The sequence below is a fragment of the Stegodyphus dumicola genome, chromosome 2, assembly GCF_044657685.1.
Source record: "Stegodyphus dumicola isolate Sdum_Otavi_A_Nest chromosome 2, ASM4465768v1".
NCBI lineage: Eukaryota > Metazoa > Arthropoda > Arachnida > Araneae > Eresidae > Stegodyphus > Stegodyphus dumicola.
Window position 1 is genome coordinate 54,183,591 of NC_140769.1, and position 25,785 is coordinate 54,209,375.

Sequence of the window (25,785 nt, forward strand, 5' to 3'; positions counted from 1 at the left end):
AACATTTCATATAAGTTGCTAGTGATGTTAATCCAACAACATATGTGTGGAATATAATGTTAAATTTTGCATTGGGATTTTTTTGGGTAAAACCATACTGCTGGGTTTTTTTTATAAACAGTATGCTTATTTTTTACTTTTAAAGGGAAAAAGAAACAAAATGCCGAAAAATGATGACATTTAATCCCCAAAATTCACCAATTTCATAGTCATTAGTCTAGAAGTGTACTGATAGAATATTTTCAAACCATGCAAACCATATAAGATGCACGACCACTGTAATAATTTACATTTTAAAATCTATATCATGTTTGATGTAGTGGTAATTTTTATTGTGTTTAAAAAAAATCCTGAAAATTTTTAAAAAAAAAATTTGCATAGGTTTTTTTTTAATTTTATTTTTTAAAATTAAAAAAAAAAATTTTGCTGTATTGCGTATACTCTCTGCTCTTTTTTTAGTTTAGCTTTTAAAGCATAGCAGATTTTGGTTAGTTATAATAGTGCTTGGTTTTATGGCAGTTGAAGGGTATTCTTAAAAATGTGACTACTAGTTTTATATCCTTAAATTCTGCTTCTTCACATGTGCTTCTAGTTCCATTTTTTTTAAAAAAAAAAAAAGTAGAATTTTGCAGTATTATTTATAGGGGGCTTGTATGAATATATATATATGTATTTAACTTTTTAAAAATGATACATTCTTTACCTTTACGTATAAAGTTTGCTGAAAAGTACTTAATACGGTAGAGTCCCGCAAACTCGACGTAATGTGGACTGAGAGACTGTCGAGTTTCCAAAAAGTTGAGTTTTACAGAATAAGGGGCAAGTTTTTCAGAGCTCTTTATATTTAACTGTAGACTACTGTAGACATTTGTAGCACAATGTTGAACACGGAAAAGTACAGCATACAATTAAATTAATGTTGATTTTTTTATGTCAAGGACTAGCACAATAGAAGTCATGAAAAGAACAAATACCCTAAGATAATTGAGTAAAAAAAATGTACGTACAAAAATGAAGAAAAATTATGATTAGTTCTTGGTAGAAAAATATTGTGTGATGGTGGATTGTCTCTCGCACTCATTCCGTTGTCATCCAGCTTCATGCATAGACAATAGAGGAAGGAAATGTCCATGCCAGATGCACCTTGCTCCTCCATGTAATGAAGCATACCTTCAGTCCTTCACTGTGGATCATCATTTTAGTTTTTCCATTGTCTTCAATATCTTTGTTTTCTGATTCATCTTCATTTTTATCCATATTGTCTTTCACCAGTGCAACTATTTCTGCATGTAATAAAATTACAATTTTCATCTTGTCCCATCCATTCTTTAACATCACTATCAGTAACTTCTTCACAACTAGGAATTTTCTTACGTCAACTATTTTGAAATTTTTTGTCTTGTCTATGCTTTCGTGAAATTAATTTCCTGAATGGTCCAACAACTTTCTCCAGGAACGAACGAGACATATCTGCTTGATTTCACTTCAAGAATGAGCTATCAATCCAATAACATCCAACGTATCTTTTTCTTCAGGTTTTTGATTATATGATACCCTTCCTCCATGGCTAGGGCAAGAGATGAAGGAAGTTTACGTTTGTATTTTTTCTTCAGTGCCTCCAAAATGCCCTGGTCCATTGGCTAACACATTTAAGTTACATTAGGAGGGAGAGAAAAACTTGGCTCTTATATCTTCATCTCATAACTATTCTGCATCAGGATGGAATGAGGCATTGTCTAGAATGAAAACTGCAGATTTTTTTTATTTTAAAAACTTTTTCACCAATGGAATGAACTGCTGATGAAACCAATCATTAAATATTGCTCCATTCATCCATGCATTCGACTGATTCCGGTACCAAACCAGAAGATCACAGTTGGTTTCAGTCCCATTAGTGTCCATTTTTATATTTTTAAATGCCGGGGGATTTTTTTGATTTACCTCTAAGCACTAGTTTGAGCTTATGGCTGCCTGTTGTGTTACTGCATGCCAAGATTGTGACTCTCTCTCCTTGCTTCTTTTGTAGTCAGGTGCCAATTTTTCTTCCTTGAATTTTCGAAGGTAGCATTTGAATTCAGACTGGTCTCATCACAATTATCTCCAGATATACCCTTCTTTTCAATTATTTTGTGGAAATTATCCTTGAATATTACAGCATTTACCAAGTTAGGAGATAACTTTTCTCCACAAGCGTGTAACTGCCTGATGCCGTACAGCTTTTTCCACCTGTCGAGCCAGCCAGCACTAGCAGTAAATCTACTTTTCTTTTTGAAATTCATAAAATTTTAGGGCTTCCTGTTGTAAATTGGTCCTGAAATGGGTGTTCTCTGTTTTCTTTGCTGCTTTCCTAAACCACAAATAAAACGCCTCGCTTTTTCATATTCACCACCTTTCATACTTTTTTCTTTCTTTTAAACTAGGCGTACATGTCCTTTTCATCCACATCAACACTCAATTTCAGATCTCTCTTTTTTTTTTTTTTTCCTCACCCAATCAAAATAGTTCATCCAACACCTAAATATATGGTAATTTTGTTTACACTTTCTCCTTTGTCCAGTCTCTTTAAGATATCTAGTTTCATTTATATATTCACATTGGTTTTGCTTTCTTTTTGAATGGCCCACCAGCGGCCGAGCGGTAAAGTCGCTGAACACTGGTAGTTCGGTCCAAGGTTCGAATCCCGCGAACGGGCTGGCTGCATGGGTGTTTCCGTGGTTTTCCCCATGTGTAACGTGTATACGAGCCAGTTTCCCTTAGAAAGTCCTCCACGAAGGCATCCCTCCCCTTAGGCAGATAGCCTTAGTGTGCTTTCCCATAATTAAATACACACACATACACATACACACACACACTTTTCTTTTTGAATGATATTTTCACTTCACAGAATATCAAAAGTTCCCAAAAATATGTTAACACTTATATGCTGGGATAACAGTACCTGCAATAAATTAGTGTGAGTTTAGTTTGCAATAAGATGCAGTCACAAAACTTCAGACAAGTGTAAGGTTTCACAACACTAAAAAGGAATGTGAGCCAGTGGCCAGCTGCTACCTGACTTTCTTCATATCCTCAAAAGAAGCAAACAGCATTGCCAAGTCTTACAGTATATCTTGAAATTTATTAGGCAGTTCCAAGAAATAATGACACATTCCAAAGTTGAGTTTGCGGGACTCTGCTGTACGTATTTTTAAGTAGGCAACTACAAATTTAATAAGGCATGCTCTTTTACTTAGGATGAAATTTATGTGTAATGTGAGTATGAGAAACATTATTCACTGAAGTATCGCTCCTTTAGGCAGATTGTGTTTGTATGCTTTGCCATAATTAAATCATCAAGTTGAATCCTAAAGCAAAACTTGTTAATCCTTAAATTGAAAAACTTTTGTTTTGTGGCTGCTTTGGTATCTTAAAGCAGCAATATTAAAAAAAAAAAAAAAATCTTATATCTTAAATTGTATTGATACTAGGCATGTAAAAATAATCTAATTCAGTATTTTCTCTTTGTTCATCTCCATGAATTTTATGCTGAAAAATAAGAAACTTTTTAAATGTTTAAAGATTAATGAAATTTCATTAAAGGGAATGTGTGCTGACCATATAAAAAATGAAATTTTAAATTTAGCAGAGCATATCCATTCAAAATATGTTCAGATAGTTTTATAAGATTCAATGTCTTATTTAAAAAAACTTTGTAATTGAAATTATAAAACTCAGACAAACAATAATTAAGTAAATAAAGCTTGTAGTCACTTTTTCCAGATGCCCTCTATATGTTTATGCTCTTTTATTTCTGAAGAATGTTTAACTTTAAATTAAAGATTTTATTTAAGCTAGATTTAATGCTTTATTATTTATGTTTATTCTTCTTTGCACACTTTTTAGTTGGTCTTCTGTAGTGGCTTTTTATTCTGTTTTCTGTACGTTCTTTTTCTGCTTTATTGCAATTTGTTAGGGCTTGACTATGGATACCAATGCTCTCTCACTTGAAACTTATCCACAGCAACAACCTCAGTTCGGAGTGTACCCACAGCAACAGCACTCTCCACAACAAAAGTCTTCACAAGGTTATAGCTATGAGCCAACAACACCAACTTCTCCAACTTTACCTCAGGTATATGAAGTTTACTGATATAACATTTTTTAAAAATTGGGTAATTGCCTAATAAAGCAACTTTTGTTTTCTATTTGAAAGCATCTGTATTTATAAAACTTTTGTTATGTAGAAATATTAAAACTATAGCAGATTTTAAAGTAGCTGTTTAACTTCTATATAATTAAAAGTAATAGGCCTGCATTTCTTCTAGCCATGATATGCAATTGATGGGGGGAGGGAAGGGATCACCATCATTTTGCATAGTTGAAAATCTGTGTAAGTTTTACTTCACCAGGAACTAATTATTAATAGCTTGCCTTATGACCTGATACTTTGTCAATAACTTAAACAATACATTAACACACATATTATGTACATGCTTTATGTATTGTATGCTGCATTTGTTTCAACAAAGTAGGCTGAAGACTAGCAGATCTCTACTATGTAATGATTCAAGCAAATTTTTAATAAGAATTTTTTATAAGAATTTTATATTATTATTGTTCTAAATATATGCATTATGATTTTTTAATATTTCTACCAACTACAGCTAAGTCTCAAACGCAGTCTGACAACATTTTTGAGCAAACATGTGTGTTGTTAAATATATATGCCATATTTTATTTTAAGGCTGTATGATTTGTTATTTAGTACACCCTAATGCTACATTTTATTTTTGCACAAAAACAGTGTTAACTTAGATCTAGATTGTGACTGGCATTATGTTTTCAAAGTTGAGATGGGCATAAGATTTTTCTTTTGTTCCATCTCTACCCAAAAAAGACTCAATTTTCATTTCATGTATTGTTTTACTGTATGAAAATGAGTGCAATTTATTTTATTAGTGTAGCAGAATATACAGTACAAAGTCTGTAATCCGACTTAATCTTCAGGGATTCCGGATTAGAGGTTTTTCCGGATTATAGATCATCAATTTAAATCTGGTAAGATGGCATGCAGAAATTATATAATTAAAAATATGAAACAGTAATTTATGAAATAAAGAGCAATTATGATCTAAAGGGTATCAAAATTTACAAAAAAAAAAAAAAAAAAGTTTAATTTTTATTTAACTTTATTAAACATTTCAATGCAAGATGTTTAAGTTGTTTCGTTTTTTTGTACTAATACTTTCTCTTTAATTCTATAAACAGACATAATTTCTATTTCCTGTTCAGTTACAAAGTTCTACTGTTCAAGTCCTGTAATTGCTGTGTTGAGAATACCGACTAACTTGTCAATCAAAATGTTTTCGTTTTCAATAACATCTCTGTCACTTTCTTCACTACCGGAAGCGGTATTTTCTGGATCTAGAACCATACTACAGATTTCGCCGTCCGTTGATTGATGCTTGGGGCATTGTCGTTTCAATGAAAAACTTGTGTTATATCATCTTAATTTATTACCGCTTCTCCACATTTCTTTACAAAATCTAATAACTGGAAAATTTCACCTTTAGTTTGCAATGTCCGAAAACCTTGAAATTCACGGCTATCATCTTCATCATTTTCACCATGAAATATAGTAGCTGGCCATAAATTATGCCAAGCATTTTTTAATGTATCTGGAGACACATCCTCCCAACGTGCATTAACATGCATGCGTAAAGCATACCAAAAAAAAAAAAAAAAAAGTTTGTGGCTTTTGAGGTCCGGATTATAGATCATTCCCGATAATGGTAGTTGAGATTACGGACTTTGTACTGTATATGTCATTATATACAACAGAAGATTTAGAAAATTAGCAAGGGGGGGAATTTGCAAATTCAATTCTATGAACTTAATTCATTCCTGAAGCCTGTTCATTGTTTGAAATGTATGTAAACTGAAACTTCTACGACAGATGATTGTTTCTTTAAAATTTACTACATTAACTTGTACACAAGTTTAAAAGACAAAACCAGTAGAAATCATTAAATCAAAATCAATAGAAATACACTGCTCGACATTGAAAATGCAACACCAAGAAGGAGTGATCAGAAAGTGATGAAATTTGGAAAAAAGACAGAAACAGCAAGCAGCAATAAGTGATCTTTATTTCAAAATGATAGTCAGAATACAGAGCGAGAACGGCGTCGGATCAGTAGGATGTAGGACCACCGCGGACAGCGATGCACGAAGAAACACGTCAAGGCATAGAGTCAATAAGAGGGCAGGTGGTGTCTTAGGTGATGGCTCTCCATTCCTTTTTAACCATTTGCCACAGTTCGTCTTCTAAACGAGGCAAGGGCAGAGTCTGCAAACAACGTCCAATTACATCCCACACATGTTCGGTTGGTGACAGGTCAGGAGAGTACGGTGGCCAGGGAAGCAATTGTATGCCTTGCAGAGCATGTTGGCAGATGCGAGAACTGTGTGATCGGGCGTTATCCTGCTGAAACATTGCATTAGGCAGCCCCTGAATGTAGGGGATTTCTACCGGCCGCAGTACATTATCCAAGTATTGTTAGGCCGTCATAGTGCCCTGAATATGAACTAGAGGTGACCTGGAATCATAGGCAATAGCGTCCCAAACAATTGTGCCACATTGTCATGCGGTGTGGCGTTCCGCAGTTACTGCCGGATTAGATCTGTCTCCACGTCGACGGCACACACGTATGCGCCGTCTGTCACTGGATAAACAGAAGTGTAACTCATCTGAGAACACGATGTTTCGCTATTCTGTTATCCATATCGCTCCATTCTGGCACCATTCTAAATGCTAGCGTCTATGCTGTGGGGTCAATGGCAGTCTTATTAACGGACGCCGTGAGTGCAGGCCACGTTCAACCAATCGATGGGAAATGGTTCTGGTCGACACGGGAACATCCAGGATATCTTGCACATGCTGCAGAATCGCTGTACAAGTGACTTGCAGAACTGCCACAGCTTGTTGGCGGATGCGTCGATCCATGCGTCACTCTGGCTGCACCTCTCCTTCTTCCTACATTTCCTTGTACCAACCATGTTCGCCATAGCCAATGCACCGTGGTCCCATCCATGTGGGTATCAGCTGCGATTTGACGTAAGGACCAACCCGCCCTTCTCAGTCTGATCACCACACAGATATGATTTTACAAGATCATATACTGCTGGAAGTGCCTTCGTTGACGGCAGCCAGGCCATTCTCTCTGATTACACGTATCCTCCAGGACAAAAACCAACTTTCTTCGATAATTTGTCTGGCAGAAATAACGAAACGAATATTGCTCATTCTGCATGTTTGTTCCTTTCCTTATATCTTACTTCACGTGCGTCAGAGAGCTGCGCATTTCACATCATTCGCATAACTCAGTGACGTGCGTCTACTCTAAAATTTGCATAAATTTCAGACCAGTCCTTCTTGGTGTTGCATTTTCAATGTCAAGCAGTGTATTAAATCTAAGACAAACAAATAAGCAAAAACGGGGATAAGCACTGTATTAAATTGATAGAAAAGACAAAAAATTTAATTTTACTGTGCCTGTATGAAAGAGGAGATAGCATAAATGGAAAGTGATGAGCAAGAAGTTTTATACAAAGAGCCTCCTTCCACGAAAACATCAGATAACTCTCAATTTAGAGCATCTTTTATCTTTTTTAGTTGTTTAGTGATGCTTAACTCTTAAGATTTGCTGGTCCTCTATTCCATTCAAGATTTGTTCAGTATGATTTATTGTTGACTACATTTTAAAATGTTTCTAATGTTTGACGTGGAATTGTCATCAAAAATACTTATGTTGTAGCTTACTATTGTTTTTTTTTTATTAAAGCAATACCATTGCATGAATCTTTTTACCTTATGACATTTTGCATAGGGTTCATGGATCAAAGTACCGGCTTTATTTTTTTCTTCCCTCTTTGTCTGAAAACTTTTTCTCCGAAACTGTTTTTTGTTGCTGCTTCTGAAGTTATTTTATTGCTTTCTTGTTGAGCTCATTTTTGTAATCTTTTAGCAATCCTTCGTTGTCTTTATTAACTTCCAAGTTTATAGTATTGCTTAACCATGCAACATCACATATAATGATAAAAAGTATTTTTTAGTTTCAAAGTTTTCAAGATATCTGCCTGCAGCACAATCTGGTCATAATTTCCACCAGGGTGAATTCATGGTTCTGTAAATCATTTTCTGCCAGACTTTGTTAGTGAGAGCTAAGCAACGGAAAATATCAAAACGATGCTTCTTGAAGTCTCAGAGTATTATCTCTCACTCAGAATACCCTAAAAACATTTGAAAACCATTCACTGTTGATTTGTGAATGTGTAACTTGAGAAACTGTTTGTCATCTGATGCCCTTTTTGTTCAGATCCAGCATGTTCATGATGAGAAGCATTTGTGTTTTGAGACATTTGAAAATATTAAAAATTATTATAATATAGGGATAAGAAATTCAAAATTGTAATTTTTTCCCAAATAAATTAAAAGAATTACACAGTTTTTCAATTCCAGCTTATGTAATTTTCCTTTCTAAGAAACCTAGTTCTGTAAATAAAAAATACATATATTTATGAAATTTTAAGGGTTTAGCTAGGTTTAAAGATAATTATAGGATAATATATATAAAATGTCATTTTTTTCATGTAAAAATCTTTTTCCTTGAAATAATATAAAATTTCAGTGAATTGACAAATCTCTTGTTGTTTGAACTATCAAGCTATTAACCCTTTCGCGACGGCGCACCTTTGTTTAAGCCGCTCGTGCAAGACGAAAGGGAATCGAAGGCAGTTACCGTACAGGACAGAGGTTTTGCATAGCTAAACCTAATTATATATATATAAAATCAGAAAAAAAGTTTTTTTTCCTAGCATTGTAATTTTTGGTATCATTTTAGATTATTACTTAAGCTTTTATATATGTTAAAATTAGCACTTAATAACCTTTTTTCCTTTATTTTACATAAAAATATACTTAAAAAATTGCTTGTCTTGTAAAAAAATTTTCGGAAGCACTATTCAAATTATTGCAAAGTTTTAATTAATAAAATCCATCAATAAAGTTTAAAATTAATAAAACAACACAATAAAGACTATTTACAGTAAGTAGTAACAAAATTTAGAATGAAGACTGAGTGTGGTAAATCTCGAAGCACGGAGGAGTATCACTTTCTAAGTCTTTAGAAAATGAATCATCACTCTCATCTGTGTTAGTAAATGGTTCATACAAGGCTATTTTTCCTCTGTAGCACCTTCACACCGTAATAGACTGGAGGTGAGGCTTTCCGAAATAAAAAGAGAAGAAATGGAAATATATCTGAAGGCAATGCAAAACATAACAGAACTCCACATAGTAACCCTAAAAGACTGTACATAGTAGAGAGAAAAAATAGAATAAAAAATGGAATTGGATATAAATCAGACACACGAATGTTTATATTAGCATGCAGGGATTTAAAGAGCCCACCTCTGTTTATGCTTTCCCTCCCCCCCCCCAACTTCGCAACAGTGGGTGAGTGAAATACCAAAGTTAGGCAGAATATATCAAACTCAAGATCAGGAACCTAAAATTGTGTTCATTTCAAAAATAATGGACATAGAATGCCATCTAGTAGTCTTCAGAAAAAATGTTCCAGCTTAAAATGCATATACGTATCACCCATCCATACATGGATAGAATGCCTGGCTGTAACACATGCTCTTAGGGAATGCGTATATGGGACGCCCGTCCTGAAAGGGTTAATGTATTAAGACACAATAACACGCCGAATAAATACTAATTCAGAAGTCAAACAACAAAAATCAGCGTTATACCTACAAAATTTTCACAGGACTAGTTTCGATGGTTTTACCGAACCATCATCTTCAGCTGCAAAACCGCAAATGAAAAATATTTTTCATTTTCGGTTTTGCAGCTGAAGATGATGGTTCGGTAAAACCATCGAAACTAGTCCTGTGAAAATTTTGTAGGTATAACGCTGATTTTTGTTGTTTGACTTCTGAATTAGGGTTAATGTATACTAAGGACAGATTGTACTTCAGAAGGCAAAGGTTTCATAAGACTTTATGCAGATTTTTATTTTGTATGGCTGAAATATATTGGCAGTAATGAGCTATGAAATCAATTAATATATATGTGTTAATGTGTTACACTTTGCTTTAAATCTACTGACTGCTGTATCTTACATCCCAGACAAAAGTGCAATTTTTCTAATTGCATATCCCCCCACATCAAAGCATCTGCTACATTAGCCATACACCTTCCTGCAGCCCTGTAAAGATTAGCCTAAGAATAAAAGTTGTTACAGTAACAATCATTAACATCAAGCAAAGCAGTATTCCTTGTCAAATGATGAAAATTCATTAGTTCTTCATGTTGACATAAGGAATAAGAGGGAAAATCAGCCACATCATTTTGGTGCAAGTGATACACACAATATTTAAGAGGGTTTTTCTTCAATAAGTTAATAATACCAAAATATAAAGCATAGACTTACTGGATATTTATGTAAAAATATTGTCTGTTGTTGAAAAATGTTGTATGTTTTGATGCTATTCTTGGTAGCTCTTTGAGTTGTTTACATTCCTGTTGCTTTTAATATGCTTTCCTTGTTAATATCTTTTAAGTTCCTTATCTTTTACTTTAAAAAAACTTCTTACCAGACCTCTAATGTCAGTTACCTATTTAAAAATAAAGACTTTTTTGGAGAATTTTTGTAATTTTATTTAAAAATTTACAGTTATGACGCCAGAAATTGCTTATGCATTCCTGAGCTAGTAAGATTCCTTCATTTGTTGGGAAATTGTGTATGTCATTTTCCATTTGTTTTAAATATTTTATTATAAAATCAGAGCATTCTTCCTTATTATTTTTGCTTTAAGTATTTTATTATGAATCTCTGCATTTTTTCCTGACAGCTTCCTATGGGTTCATACAGAAGCACTAGTCCTGCTGATCACTCGTGTAGTGCTCCAACATCCCCAGTATCTCACAGTCTTTCGCCATCAAGTTCACCAGGTCTTGGTTCAAATACCACATTAAGCAACAATTCATTTCCTGAAGCAAGTTACTACATTCAGCACCAGCAAACTAATGCTTTGCAACACCAGCTTGAACAGTTCAAGATGGTGGGTGACCTACAAGTCTGTGAATGCTTCTTCATGGTAACTTCTCTCAGGCTTTACCTAACTGGTTGCTTTATGTACAAGGGAAATCAAACAGCTGCATATTCCATTGTAGAATCTTATATTTAATTTTAAAAGCATATTTTCACTTAATATAGCAGTAAAAGTATAGGATGTTTCATATGAAACAAAATCCTTAAATTTGATGGACATCTTCAGCAACTTCTTGCAACCTTGTTCCTAGTCAAATACATATTTCTTTTCTCAAATTCTAGCATCTGCTACGGCCTTCATGAATAATCATGCACGAGTGCGTTTTTATCATTATTGGTAATTCATGCTAGCCATTACATAGTCGTAGTATGTGACACACAAACACACAAAATAAATAAAAAAAAAAAAAATAAAATAAAATAAAAAACAACCAACATTCAAAAATAACTGTCAACTATTTTTTTTTTGAAGGTATTTCGAACAAACAACAAATATATTCTGAATGTCTGCCATCAATCTTTCAAAACAGTTTTCAGTACAATGCAATATATTTTAGGTGTTGCTGCTGTGCAAAGATATTAAGTATCTATGTCTTTCCAGCCATAAGCATGTGTTTCTTTTCCTGGGTCCAAAGGTGTCCACTTCAATATGAGAGCACCTCTAGAAATCTGTATGCATCTGTGTTACTAGCATGACCCCCATTCTTCATTAGCTCATAAAGTCATTAAGCTATCTTGTTTTTGGTAATTTTATTGGTTTTAGAGATTTTGAACTACTGAAAATGTATAACTATCATAAGGATTCTTTAGCAAGATAGTATGACATGCATTGCATCCATCTTGAAATTCAGTGCTGAGAGTAGATGATTATTAACCAGCTTAGTATCTTTTGCCACTACTGTTCATTCCATTTGAGTAGCTTCTTAAAAATTTCTGACTCATTTGGGGGCGATATTTTAAAGGAAGAATTCTGGCAATAAGCCATAAACTTATAAAAACATGGGAACAGTAAATGTGAAATTGGAAGCATTGCTACAAGTATGCTATGTTGGAGTATGTTCTTGGTAGTTGATGAAACTCGTTTCAACTTGAACTGTGTTTATTATTCGACTTAAGCAAGCGTCCATAAGTTCCACAATTTCTTGACCCTTTCACACCTTTCATTACTGATTTTTCATTTATTTTGTATTTGATTCAATGAATCAACTTAGCTATTTTCTATGAACTTATAAAAAACTTTTTTGCTATGTGTTGGTGCTATGTGTGGTTTTTGCTATTACGATGATATAAGCAAATAATTTCCAATACAGCGGTATTACATTTGTTACAGCATTTATTGCAGTAACAGTAGATCTAAAGTTGATATAAAGATACAGAGATATTCTTGAATTCTTATTGCATGTCATTCTGATGTGTTCTGGCATAATTTTTTTTAATGGATGTAAAAAAGAAGGCGTAGGAAGTATGTGGCATGTGAAGTTGTGAGAGCTGTTCTGCACATAAGCTCTTTGTCTTTCTAAGTATTGCAGTATACACTTTTTTGATAAACAAAAAGTTTCTTGATAGGTTTTATAAACATTCAACAAAAACATTTTATAAATGTATTATAGGATAATATAGCTTATTGATAATTTTATTAATATAAGCATTATAATAAATAAAAGGTTATTCTGATGGCTATAAATTATGTGCCTGTCCTCTAGAATAATTGATTTCTTATATAAAAGAGTATATAACTTTTTATTTTGAGAAAAATATTCTTTTAAGAACACTTAATTGGGGGAAAATTCTATTTTTGTATTTTTAAACAAAAATTTTGCATGTCACACATAGCAAAAAAGTTTTTATAAGTAAAAGCATTATTATGAAGAAAGTTATTAAAAAATATGCAGACACACATAAAATTCTTCCCTTATTCTGATATGAATGATTGTACCTAAGAGCAGTAATATGTGGTGCAGTAACGAAGGAATAGAGTATTATAAACGTTTTTCAGATATAAAATATCTTTCATATATTTTATTATTAAATGTTGTCTTTCCTTTATATTTACAGAGGTGCTAGATTTAAATAAATATATTATTCTGTTTTTGGAAATTGCTGCTGTTTGTAGACTTTGTACATTACTTTTCCTGTAACCTTTTAAAACTGTCTGCTTTTTAACCTTTGACTATTCAACACCCCCTTCAATGTTCCTTCTGTGTACTAAATTTAAAAATCTCTTATCGAATGACTTTGAATGAATTAATAACCTCTTATTGATTGTAGCATATCTTGACATTTTTGAAGACTGTCTGTATTTAAAAAATAGTAGACTAAATACAAGTTTTTTTTTTGTTTGTTTTGTATCTTTATGAATGTTATTTTTTCCTGTGTATTTTTCTGTGTTATATATTCTCTAGCAATAATTGCATGAATATGACAGTTCTTAATTTTGCATTTTGTGGCACATTAAATTACAGAACTCAAATTTTTAATGGGACCACAATGAATCCTGTTAAAAAATCTAAGTAACATTGATCTACACATATATTGTTATGTAAGTGAAAGTGTCCAATCTTAACTTATTTGGGAAAAGTTCAGCTGGCTCTTATTTTGGTGCAACCAAAGAGGAGGTGGATGTATATCTGTCAAAATCTGATTGTAAATACTGTTGAGCATGTGCCAGTGTTACAGTAAAATCATAACATCTGTAAAAATATTCACTAATAATTACTTAGTGGGATTAACGAAGATAATTTTTATCAGGAATGTAAATAACAGCTCTCATTATGTTTGAAAGTGACAATTACCCAGAGTGCACAAAATCATCAATCATGCTTAGAAAATTAGGACACAAAGAGCAAAATATTATACTTAATGGAGAAACATGCTCCTAGTTATGTTATTGATTTTAATTGGTATTAAAAATACATGGTTATGCAGTTTTATCAGCAGAACTGATAACACTGTTCCTTATGGAATGAAAGCTACAGTAGATCCAAACAAAAGTTTTGATTTCTCTGCCAGTAAAGTAGAAACACTACACTTTTTTAAAGTTGAAGAACATTTTGCCTTTCGTATGACATCAAAGCAAAAATGATAAAGAGAGCTTTATTCTGTAACATCAGTATTGGTAATTGTTTGATAGTCTAACATTCCATAATACTCCTCAGCGTCATTTCTCATACTTAGTAAAAGAGAAAGGGGGAAAAAGTCTACTTTTTGTACTTTGGATGCAAAATTGAAAAGGGAATGTAACTATGTGTCATTATATCAAAGGTCCTGTTGAGTTGTGAATGTATCACATAAGAGAGATGACTGGAGACTTTTAATTGTCCTTCTGAATTCTCTTTGAAAACAATTTTGCTTCATAACAGCAATGTTCATCCTTCATTACTTTTTGCTTATACTGTTGATTTTAAGGAAACGTGGAGTTGCCGACTGTCTTGATTTAGGCGGGAGACTCCTGATTTCAGACTGTTCTCCCGCCAACCCAATTTTCATGTTAAAACGTAGCATAAGTTTTGCTGCAGCGTCTATATGAGACCAGTCCAAGAGCCTGTGTGTGTTCATGAGATGAAATTTAGTAAGAAACAACTTCATCATAAAAAAGGAGGAATTTGTAGAATTGTGCAATTAATTTCACCCCCCCCCCGGAGGCTGAATATGTATTAAAGCAAAATATGAACATGCCTCTTTGTAGCAAGGAATTTTTAAATAGATGTGTCCCACTTCATTAAAGAAGACACGTTTTATAATACAATTTTAATAATCTGTGACTTAATTTGTCAATACCTGTAATCCCCATTTCTTTTTGGACATAAACAGACACAATTCTGATTTTTAGGAAATTCAGCAGGTTAAATTTAACCATATTTTTTTTGTAATATAAACATACGAGAAAAAGTTTTAATGGAAATAAAAAATTAAAGGAGCTAATTTATTTCACTGTCATAGTTATATGGTCCTTAAGAGTCCTTAGATATTTTGGAATCGATTTTTGTTCCTTAAAAATCCTTAATTTTAGTCAAAATCAGTAGAAGGTCCTTAACTTTAATCATTTGAAATTTCTGTCTGTTTTTACGACTGCCATTTTGAGTGTGAATTAGCATTTTGGTGGGATATTTGTTGCAATTCACTGACATATATGGTTATCTTTTGAATGGGTTCATGGGTTATAATTTCTAACATAAATGATGGGATACTCGAGTTTCTAAGCAAGAAGTGAAACATACGCATTTCAAAATTCTTTTTTTCTAGTAAAGAGCTCTTAAACAACTTTTCGCTTTTGGGGATGTGAATTTTTTTATTAAACAGTTCTAAAGTTGGCGACTTATCAACACTTTGGCAATTTTAAGATCAGTTTCTATAGAAAATTTTTAGTTCTGTGATTTGAGAATTTTTCGGTGATTTTTTTTTAAACATCATAACATTCATAAATTTCGTTAAAATAATAGATTGAAATTATATTTAAAAATAACATTAAAATAAAACATTTTTATTTTTCGCTGTCATATTACATACCTGCCAACTTTTACGAATTTTTCGTAATTTTTACGAAAATGCGTTTGTCTTTACGATTTTACGATCGTAATCCATTTTTTACGATTTTTTTCCTTTTTCAAGTGTTTTTAGTGATTTTTGTCGAAATTTTGGAATTTTTCGCCAATCGCATCGTGTTTTACCGCCAACTACCGATTACTTCGAGTCCAGTAACCTGCGGTTTCTCCCAACTCGCCGCTTAACCAGCCAATCCAATGCGCTGAACTTGTTTCTCCCACTCTTTTCTTTGTGGGCGCCAGATTATTTTTTTAGCGTGGATTGTCGCATTCTGTTTTTTTTTTTTTTTTTTTTTTTTTTTTTTTTTTTTTTTTTTTTGTTTTTTTTTGTTTTCTCGTGCTACGAATTTTCTTAATACGTCGTTGTTACGAAATGAGTTAAAAAAAACCATATTCTCAATATTTTCGGCCTGCCTACAAAGCCGAATTTCCAACAATTAAAGAATCCTTCAAAAGAAATAACTATGCATTTTGCAACGTGTGCGTGTGTGACTTCATAATAAGTCACGGTGGAAGAAGCGACATTATGAAGCATTGTTAAGTCTAAAAAGCATTAATGTTAGCAAGTTAATGCTTGGGCTTCGACAACGTCAAAGAAAGTGGATGATTTTTTTTCAAATTCGGGTTTTCATCTGCAGAGAACCTGTTGGCGCTTCGAGAAAGAACCCGTTGCATTTTTACTCGCCAAGCTCGCGGTTCATCGACCATGAGCCGCGTAAGCGTGATATTTATTATTTTGTAAACGTGATTTTTAGTGCATGTAAATTCAAGTTAGCAGACAAAACAATATATTAAGCATATGGTAGTAAAAATTCACAGATAATATGCATGTAGATGTAAAACTAACCGGTTAAACGTGATATACGGAAATAAATTTGTATTAAATTCAAGTTAGCACAGAAAAGAATATATTAAGCATAAGACAATATATAAGCATTTATAACGGAAATAAAAAATATAAATTAGTATTAATGTACTGAAATTACCCGGTTAAACGTGATAAACGAAAAAAATTTGTCTTAAATTCCAGTTAACACGGAAAACAATATATTCCTTACACCAGCAGTGGTTTGCTAATTCTGATGATCATGGTAATGCATCAAACTATTCTCTCATCTTAGCAGGGTTGCCACGCTACCTGGAATGAAATAAAAATGAAAATAACATGGTGCACACGTCGCCTAACAACGAGATTGTTTATTTCTCGAGTTACAGCTCTGGATTGCACTCGCAGATGCGGAGCGGCGTAAATGAGACACTTTACCACTTGCTATATTGTAGCGCACGGCACCGCAACCGTGAAGTTTAGTCTTGGCGCAAGTAGTTAAACTCTAAATTAAAAGAAAATATTTTTTGGCGCAAGTAAATTAATTCATAGGTTAGTAATTTTCAGGGGGATGGGAAACTACGAAAATCCGTTTTTAAAATTATTGCGAAAAATCCAAGAAGAAACGTCCTTTGATAAAACGTTTCTTCTTGGATTTTTTGCAATAATTTAAAAACGGATTTTCGTAGCTTTCTTTTTGTCAAAGAATGTTTCTTCTTAACACGTTTCTCAATATCCGGTACACATCGCGGAGAGGGAAACTCTGGCCGCCAGGTTCCGTCGCCAAATCCCTTGGCAAATTTTCCATCCGCATTCTAGCGGCGTAATAGCATTTTACTTGTATGGAAAATTTTCTTCTTTACATAGACCAAAGAATTAGAGATTCTTTGCATAGACGTTTTTTGGTTAAAATAATCTCCATGTATGGATTTGGCAACATGATGATGCGCAGCAAACGAGTCATTTTGGTCTTAACGACAATTTTCAAAATCGTGCCCAAAGCCTTACCGTATACTAGAATTTTACCGCAAAATCTTTTTAAACTTTTCTTTTTAATAAATACCTTGCCATTTTGCAGTAAAATAAAAAATAGTAATCTGTCATCTAGGCTAACCATGTAATATAACTATATTCGCTAAAATATCGTTGATTATTCTAATTCAATTTTTAAGTAATTATCTTTATTTTTATATTATTCGTATAATTTAATGATGCTTCTTCCCTCTAAATTTATTAATTATTAGTAAATAATATTTCTAAATTTCAGGAAATTTTCTCTGGCATAATCTTGAAATTAATTCTAGCAGTATGATGACATACCATCACGAAATTTAATGCACATATTTTTTTCTTATGTATGCTGGGAACTAAATATAAAATACCTCAATTTATTAAAATAGATTTCTTTGTTTCATTTAGCTGCAGAATGTCTGCAAAAAAAGCCTTATTTTATTCCAGATTGGGAAGATTCTAATCTCAATCTTCAATGGAGAAAACAACAACTATTATAATTATATTTGTGTTTTCAAGTGTTAAGGTGCTTTTTAAGAACATACCTCACACAAATTAAATTTACCTAAAATCTAACCTAACTATTTATCATTGCGTTGGGATTTATAAGGACCAGATTAGCCTCGTGTTGAACTGGTGATGATCATGAGTAATAATTAAATAAAACATACATTTGTTATCCAATGTATATATCTTAAATTTTATTAAGTTTCTTAAGTGGAAAAGTAAACAAAATTATCAAACAAAGTATACCAAGAATAATTAAGAATAAATGTCCTCTGGGATTTATTGAATAATTAAGTGAATTTGCTACACAATACAAGTAATACCATAGTTTACCTCTTAGCGTAGCCAACGTACATTACGCAAATAGACTGGAATTTTCTTGAAACGCACCTGGAAAACCTGGAAAAGTCAGGGAATTTCATTCTCCTGTTTGAGTGGCAACCCTGTCTTAGATAATGAATCATATTTTTTATTTCAATTTAATCATCTATTTATGTCACATCTGCCATCCTCTGAAAGGTTATTGTTAGAAAAGCATTAACAAGATATTATCTTGTTAAAATTTTATGCCATAAAAATTGATTTATTCTCGTAATTTTAGATGACAATAACCAATAATAAAAATAAAAGCATTACTTAATTACTTAAAATGCATATGCATATTTTTGCGGCCTACGAAAACAAATTATTTTAGGAGTTAAAAACCTCATAGTTCTGCATGCTTACAGCTGTTAATAATTAAGAACACAACGTAAACAGCCGTGTTAAAAATTAGAATTTACCCCTTCCGCCGTATTTTCTTCCTTTCATCCAGAACCGAAAACCGGCATCTATTCTACGAAAATATTTCTAATAAATAAGAGAAGAATAATATAAATCTGCAAATGTGAACAACGGCAGTGATAATTCAACAAAGTGAACGCAAGAGGAATGGTTGCAAACTTCGAACAAGCGAATAGGATAAATCCGCTGGGTTCCCAGTTTGAACTATTATCGCCAAAGTTGGCGATGTTTACATTTACCGGGTTCTCTGCGGAAGTGCTTCCTCAAATTCGGCTACGAATTCGGATGCCGATGTCATTTTGGCAGAGTTATTGTTTACACAGTTTGAAGACTTTGCCAGTTCTGGAGAAGATAGACTTGATGTCCTCGTTGGTACCTTAAAAAGAATAAAAAGAGCTGATGGAACACCAAAATATGATAGACTAGCAAGAGTTTTATGTGCTATTCTCGTAATTCCACACAGTAATGCTGAGTGCGAGAAAGTCTTCAGTGTTGTGAAGAAAAACAAAACTATGTTTCGTTCTTCAATTTCACCAAAAACTCTAGAAAACATTTTAATTGCTAAATGTTATGAGGAAACTAATTGTTATGATAAGAAATTTTCCAAAGAATTTTTGGCTAAAGCCAAAAAATGCACTCTAAATTCATTGCAATAATTTTTTTTGTGTAACATTAAGTTCTTGTTTTATGTTTCCTTATAAATTTTTTAGTTACTACTTAATTGAGATTTACTAATGTAAGTACAATTTTCTTTTTTCTATTTGTATAAATTGTTATTTTTTTAATATCAAAGCATGATATTAATTCTTCGTGTTCTTCTGAATTTTGGAGAAATCTTCTGAATTTGGGGGAGAAATCTTCTGAATTTTTATCTTTAGAGGTTGGCAGGTATGATATTATAAAGTTCCATTTTAGCAACTTATTACACAATATTTTAAATCTGAAAAATAAACAAGGTATAATGTTGTAAAGCTTAATTTATGAAATATCTCTTAGCAAAAGAAAAATTAGCTATGTAATTAACTAAAAAGTTCTTTTTATTTTTTTCTTTTTCCATAGTAAAAGTTTTTCTCCATGTAATTGTCTCAGAATATTCTAAATTCTCAGAATATGCATCAGTTTTCTCTATAAAATTAATTTTACACTCCCCCTTTTTTTCCAAAATATTTCTGGCTTTTCGTTGTTTCGGAATTGGTAGGGATAATTTTTCTGTAGGATTTTAGACATTGCAGCTTGGAAAGTTTAGAAGGATTTGAAGGCAAGATTTATAGACCCACGATTCTAGAAGATTCAAGAAATATGTGGCAAAATAAAAAAATGTCTCCATGGTATTTTACAGAAAGTTTGCAATGAATTACTTACGTTTTGGAGAGCGTCTGGAAGAACAATGAAAACATAATATTTGAATGTTTTACTTCTGATACTAGAATCTTTTTCTTAACATGTTTATCTTCCCTTTATTTTCTTTACTTTTCAGTAGACACAAACATGAAAAATATCAAAAATGCTTCTAATCTTATCACATGGCCAGGCATTATAGAAAGGGATTTTTTTTATTAATAAAGAAATTGAAAACTTGCGATTTAAAAGATTCATCTAATATGTCTTAATAATTTGATTTTTTTTGGGGGGGAGTATGCATTTAAAAACTACAAAACATAAATGTTTTAAATATTTATGTTTTGTAGCTTTTAAATGTGTAATTATCCTAATATAGTTTAAGAATCAATGTCCTATATTACATGTATTGTAAACTGTGAAATTTTATTAGATTTTGATTTTAATAGGGCTTTTTTTAACAAATATTGTTAAAAAATAAAATTTAACCTATGTCGTTTGACATAAAATCTGCCTGCTATTTACTAAACCTCTAGACTGACCAAGTATGTGACAAAATGAGACATTACAAAAAAATCAACATAATGCTAAATGTTAGTAAAACGTAAATGCCACATATCTTCTTTCAAATATGTCCAAGTATTATAAGTGTAAAATATTTAATGCTACTTTATAAATTAATTAAAGTTTATTTCATTCTCGATCTTTTTAATAATTATGTTAATTAATTCATGTTTAGTAATAATGGATCTATTTTATTTTTAGGATGGTATTACAAAAATAAAATTCAGGCATAGATAATATTTTTAATTCAATTTATTCAGTTCCCATTTGCTCATAGGTCCTTAATTTTTTTCATTAATGGTCCTTAAAAGTACTTTATTTTCCATGTGCAGTAATGTGTATGAACCCTGTATTTAGCATTTGTTGCATAATTCTCTTACAATAATTACAGATAATAAATTTGCAATTCTTTTGTTTTGGATAGCTTATTCTTTTTAGAATGTATTTTGTTGTCTTTTAATATTAATTTCGAATTTATATGATTAACATGAATAAAGGGTTTATTTATCAACACCTTCATATTAAATGTACCTTGTAGTTAGTTTGTTTCCTTGCATGCAATGAATTCAAAATTGTTCATATTGTCAAGAAATTGGAAAAGATTTTTAAAAATAGCCCTTACAGATACAAGTGTGGTGTCACAATTTCAAAGACAGGGTAACTATAGTATAAAAAAAGGAAAATTAGAACCTTTCTTTTGATAAATTCAAAATTTCAATTTTATCACTTGTCAGCTGCTAGTAGTGTTATTAATCCAGTAGCCCATGTACAGAATGTATGAGATTTAGTATAGGTTTACAGTGTAGGGAAAAGTCCTGATTAAATAATTCTTAAATTATGATGTATTTGCATGAAAATGATCCATAATTGATGTAAATGCTAGAAAAGAACGAATACTTTCGTTTTTCCTTTTCTAAATTTTAATATGTTTAAAAAAATTAGTTTACAAAAGTCACTGACTTGCATCATGTTGCTGTACATTTAGTAATTTTTTTTTCAGTAAATTAGACCATAAAATTGTTTTGTATTTTCCTAATCATGCAAACTAGACACATATTTATGCTTTTATTTTTATTACTGTGAAATTAAACAAAAAAAGTTATTCTTTATCTGTATACAGGGTGATTCTAAATTGTTTTTACAAATTAAAAGAGGTGATAGTACTCATCGAGATGAGCAATAATTACCATAGAACATAGGGTCGCATTCCACTCTGAGAGGCAGAAAAGAGGATTATTAGAATTACAACCTGAACTTAAAAACAGTGTTGGGAGAGGAAATGAATGAGACCAAAAGTTGTGCAAACAGTTTAGTGAAAAGCTCGCAGAGAGTGCTCAAAATGGATTAAATCGAAAACTTGACTTAGCTCAGACGAGTGTTAATTGAAGCTCAGATTTTGATGGCAAACACTCAAATGCACACCTTTGGTTGGCAAGGTATCATTCTTGCAAATGATTGCAACAAGTTAATTATCGAATCAAGGGCTGAATATTATCAACTGACTCCAACTTCCGCTATATGCCGAGATTAGCACGAAAAGTTTGTGCTGTGCTCCCACTGTCAGAACTTCGTATCCCACGGAAGGGCATTTCAAGTAGAATGAGCACAGCACATTAAGTTCAGGAGGACAGGACAGAAGATGGCAAAGGGGGAAAAAACTGCTTTCTTGATACTTGATATCAAAGTAGCAGTTTTTTCTCCTAATAGATAATTTCCCCCTAATAATTTAGATAATTAACTTGTTGCAATCATTTGCGAGGTTGAGACCTTGCCAACCATAATGTGCACCATCAAAGTCTGAGCTCGAATTAACACTCGAAAGTCAAGTTTTCAGTTTTATCCATTTTGTGCACTCTCTGTGAGTTTTTCAGTAAACTGATTGTGCAACTGGTCTCGTTCATTCACTCGCCCAATACAGTCAAAAGTCGTTAATTCGGACACCCATAATCCGGACCTCAAAGCTACAAAATTTCTGCCCATGCATCGTGTTGACGCGCGCAATGAATTGGAAGTTAATCTGTCAGCACTATCCTTATCTTCAGGGCAGACATTTTTATTTTATTTGGCTTATAATTCCTTACTAAATGTAGTATTTCATCTTGATGTACCCCGTCTTTGATATGATTTAAATCAAATTCCTTGTCATTATAATTCACTTCCGATAAAGAAGAAAGTGACACAGAGGTTATTGAAAACGAAAAAATTTCAATTGACAAATTAGTGGATATTCTCGAGGTAGCAATTATAGGACTTGAATAGCGGAACTTTGTAACTGAAGAAGAAATTATGTCTGTTTATAGAATTAAAGAGAAAGTATTAGTACAAAAAACGAAGCAACTTAACTTACATTGAAAGAAATGTTTAATAAAGTAAACAAATAAATATTAAGCTTTTTTTTTTGTAAATTTTGATACCCTTTAGATCATAATTGTTCTTTATTTCAAAAATTACGGTTTCATATTTTTAATTTTATAATTTCTGCATGCCATCTTACCAGATTTAAACTGATGATCTATAATCCGGAATCGCCAAAGTCCCGATGAGTCCGGATTAACGACTTTTGACTGTACTGTTGTAAGTTCAGATTGGAAATCTAATATTCCTCTTCTCTGCCTCTCAGAATGGAATGTGACCGTATGTTCCAGGGCAATTATCACTCATCTGGATGAGTATTATCACCCCTCTTAATTTGTAAAAACAATTTACAATCACCCTGTATAATAAAATATTGCCTATAGTATAAAAACAAAATTTTTGCATAGAAAGTGAAATTGTGTAATATGAAATTTTTGTGTATTATTTTGCTTATGAAATTAACAGAGAACAGTAGATCTATGGGTTGTACACATCCAGCTAGTAGAATTGTGCAACACTGGAGTACCTAGGTACTGTGAATTTACCTCTGTTGAGAAATAATTACTTTTGAATTTATCAATATGAAATGAATTGGAGGTTCGAGCGATAAGTGTAGAAGTCCGAAGTATGAGGAAACTACATAAAATATTCAAAAGTCTAGAGAGCAGTCAAGGTAATTGTGCTGGTGCACATGAATAAGATGTATTGAAAGCACATGCAGTTATGATAACATAGAATACATAATAGAAATAGTAATACTCAACACATTAAATACTGAAAGTACACAAAGTATGTGAATAATACTGGCTGCAGCACGAACATCATCCTTGCAATCAGTGATAATTGTAATACCACCAAAGGTAGAAAATTTGCTGAAAATCTTGTTTACTTCTGGAATAGTCTTCAAAAATTCCCTAAATGCAGAGGAAATGTTATGAGAGGCATTGTTACTCTGACTTCTGATAGTAGGTTTGGCTGCTCAGACGAACAATGGGAATTGAATCCAATCAGTTGCATCAATATTTTCCAATTTTCTTATCATTACTATGTGACATAGAGAAATGTTTTTGATCAAAAGTTTCATTTTGAGATTTGGGGAGAGATCTTCATTCATGTGGTTCAGCTCAAGAATCATTATCCTGATTTTTAATATTTGGTTTCCTTTTCATATTACTGGGGTTCTTATGACGGAATAAAAAATTGGCAGCGTGATCTCCACTGCAATTGAAACAAGTCAATTTTTTAGTAAATTTTGCTTCACATTCAGAACTTTTATGTGATAATGAACATCTAATGTACCTCAGCGCGAGTTTGTACTTTCCGAGAAGTGAAAAAAATACTGACAGTTGTGGCAATGTGCCACACCACCTTTGTACTTCTAGGGTTCTACCTTAACATCAAACCATAAAAAGTTGTCATTTCCCTCTACACTGGCTAATTGCACCTGAAATAGAGGTAATGTTACTCGAGTCTTGAATCTAAATATATGATTCACTTTAACAATGTTATAACATGCTGTCAACTTGTCTTTAAATTAATTGGTGGGTCATCCACGAATCACTACTTTCACACTATTTCGGCATTATTTTCTTTGCTAATGAGAGTTGCAGATTTGTTAAAAGTTGTGATATCAATATTATTCTTCAATATTTTACATTCCTGGGGAAAGTAAACCTGCCTAAGCAAGTGGTTTATCTCTTGTACACATTTTTTAGAATAACCATCAGGTTTCTTAGAAGAATTAGGTTTAGCTAACTATGGTTAGGTTAGCAACATCAGAGAAGAGTAAATCATTAGAAGTACTTTGTTTGATAATACATTTTGAAGCATTATCAGAATTCTTTACATTATCATTAGATACCGTAATTTCCGGAAGAAACGCCGCGGCGTTTACGTGTTTAAAACTTAAATTTTCAGCGGGTGCAACGTTTCTACCCATGCGGCGTTTAGGTGCACTAAAAATAAAATATTTCCTATTATCGTCATTGTACATAGTTTGGATGGCCTTGTCATTGTGCATAGACTAAACGAGATCTCAGAACAATAACATTCTTCCCCCTTTCAAATCAACATTCTCATCAGTTTGAATAGTCTCTCTCCTCTGCCATTCCATGAATCTTCCAGGACCCATCCTCTCCCCACCCCTGCCTTTTCTGTAATTTTTTTCAAAGACGGACACGACTCCACCTGCCTCGCAATAAGGAACTCTGAGGTGTTTTCCCTTCAACATGAATGTATTTTTCTTGGCATTCTGCCAAATACAGATCCCATCAGTTTGGGTCCAAGTATAATCCTAAGTGTTGGATAGTTTTTAAGTAAGAAGGGAGCGGAAAATGTTTGAAAATGTCTCTAAACGGCACAGAAGCTATACATTTCTTACCTTTAATTTATTTTTGAGTTATGGTTTCATTTCATGCATTTTTCTTAACTGGTATGTCATATATCAGGACTTAGGTTGAGTTTTTGCATCTATACAGCCCACGACGATGTCATGCGCAATTTTATCTATTGTGGCATTTACGCTGATGCAGCGTTTCTGTGTAATTTTAATTTTTTTCCCGCCATTTTTCTCGAGTGCGGCCTTTCTGCCGGAAATTACGGTATTTTACCTAAAATACAGCTTTCCTTAGTATCAGAATTTAATACAAAAACAGAATAAGCAATAGAAATGTTACGTATCCTAAAATTTTTGCCACTTACCTATTAAATTGTTGTGCTAGGCTTCCATTTCATTAGTTTGGGTTTCAGCAAAATACCT

At 32.6% G+C, this 25,785-nt stretch overlaps 1 protein-coding gene across 6 annotated transcripts in view; it reads left to right on the forward strand.

The window, feature by feature from the left end:
* LOC118184702 (CREB-regulated transcription coactivator 3-like) overlaps positions 1-25,785 on the forward strand; it is a 203,733-nt gene that overhangs the window by 109,706 nt on the left and 68,242 nt on the right. For 4 of the 6 annotated variants that reach the window (XM_085810658.1, XM_085810662.1, XM_085810663.1 and 1 more), the window contains 2 exons: positions 3,953-4,111; positions 10,903-11,148. In XM_085810658.1, the coding sequence (XP_085666784.1) occupies positions 3,953-4,111; positions 10,903-11,148 (405 nt within the window). The remainder of the gene's footprint in view (positions 1-3,952; positions 4,112-10,902; positions 11,149-25,785) is intronic. The other 2 variants (XM_085810660.1, XM_085810659.1) reach the window with 2 other exon arrangements.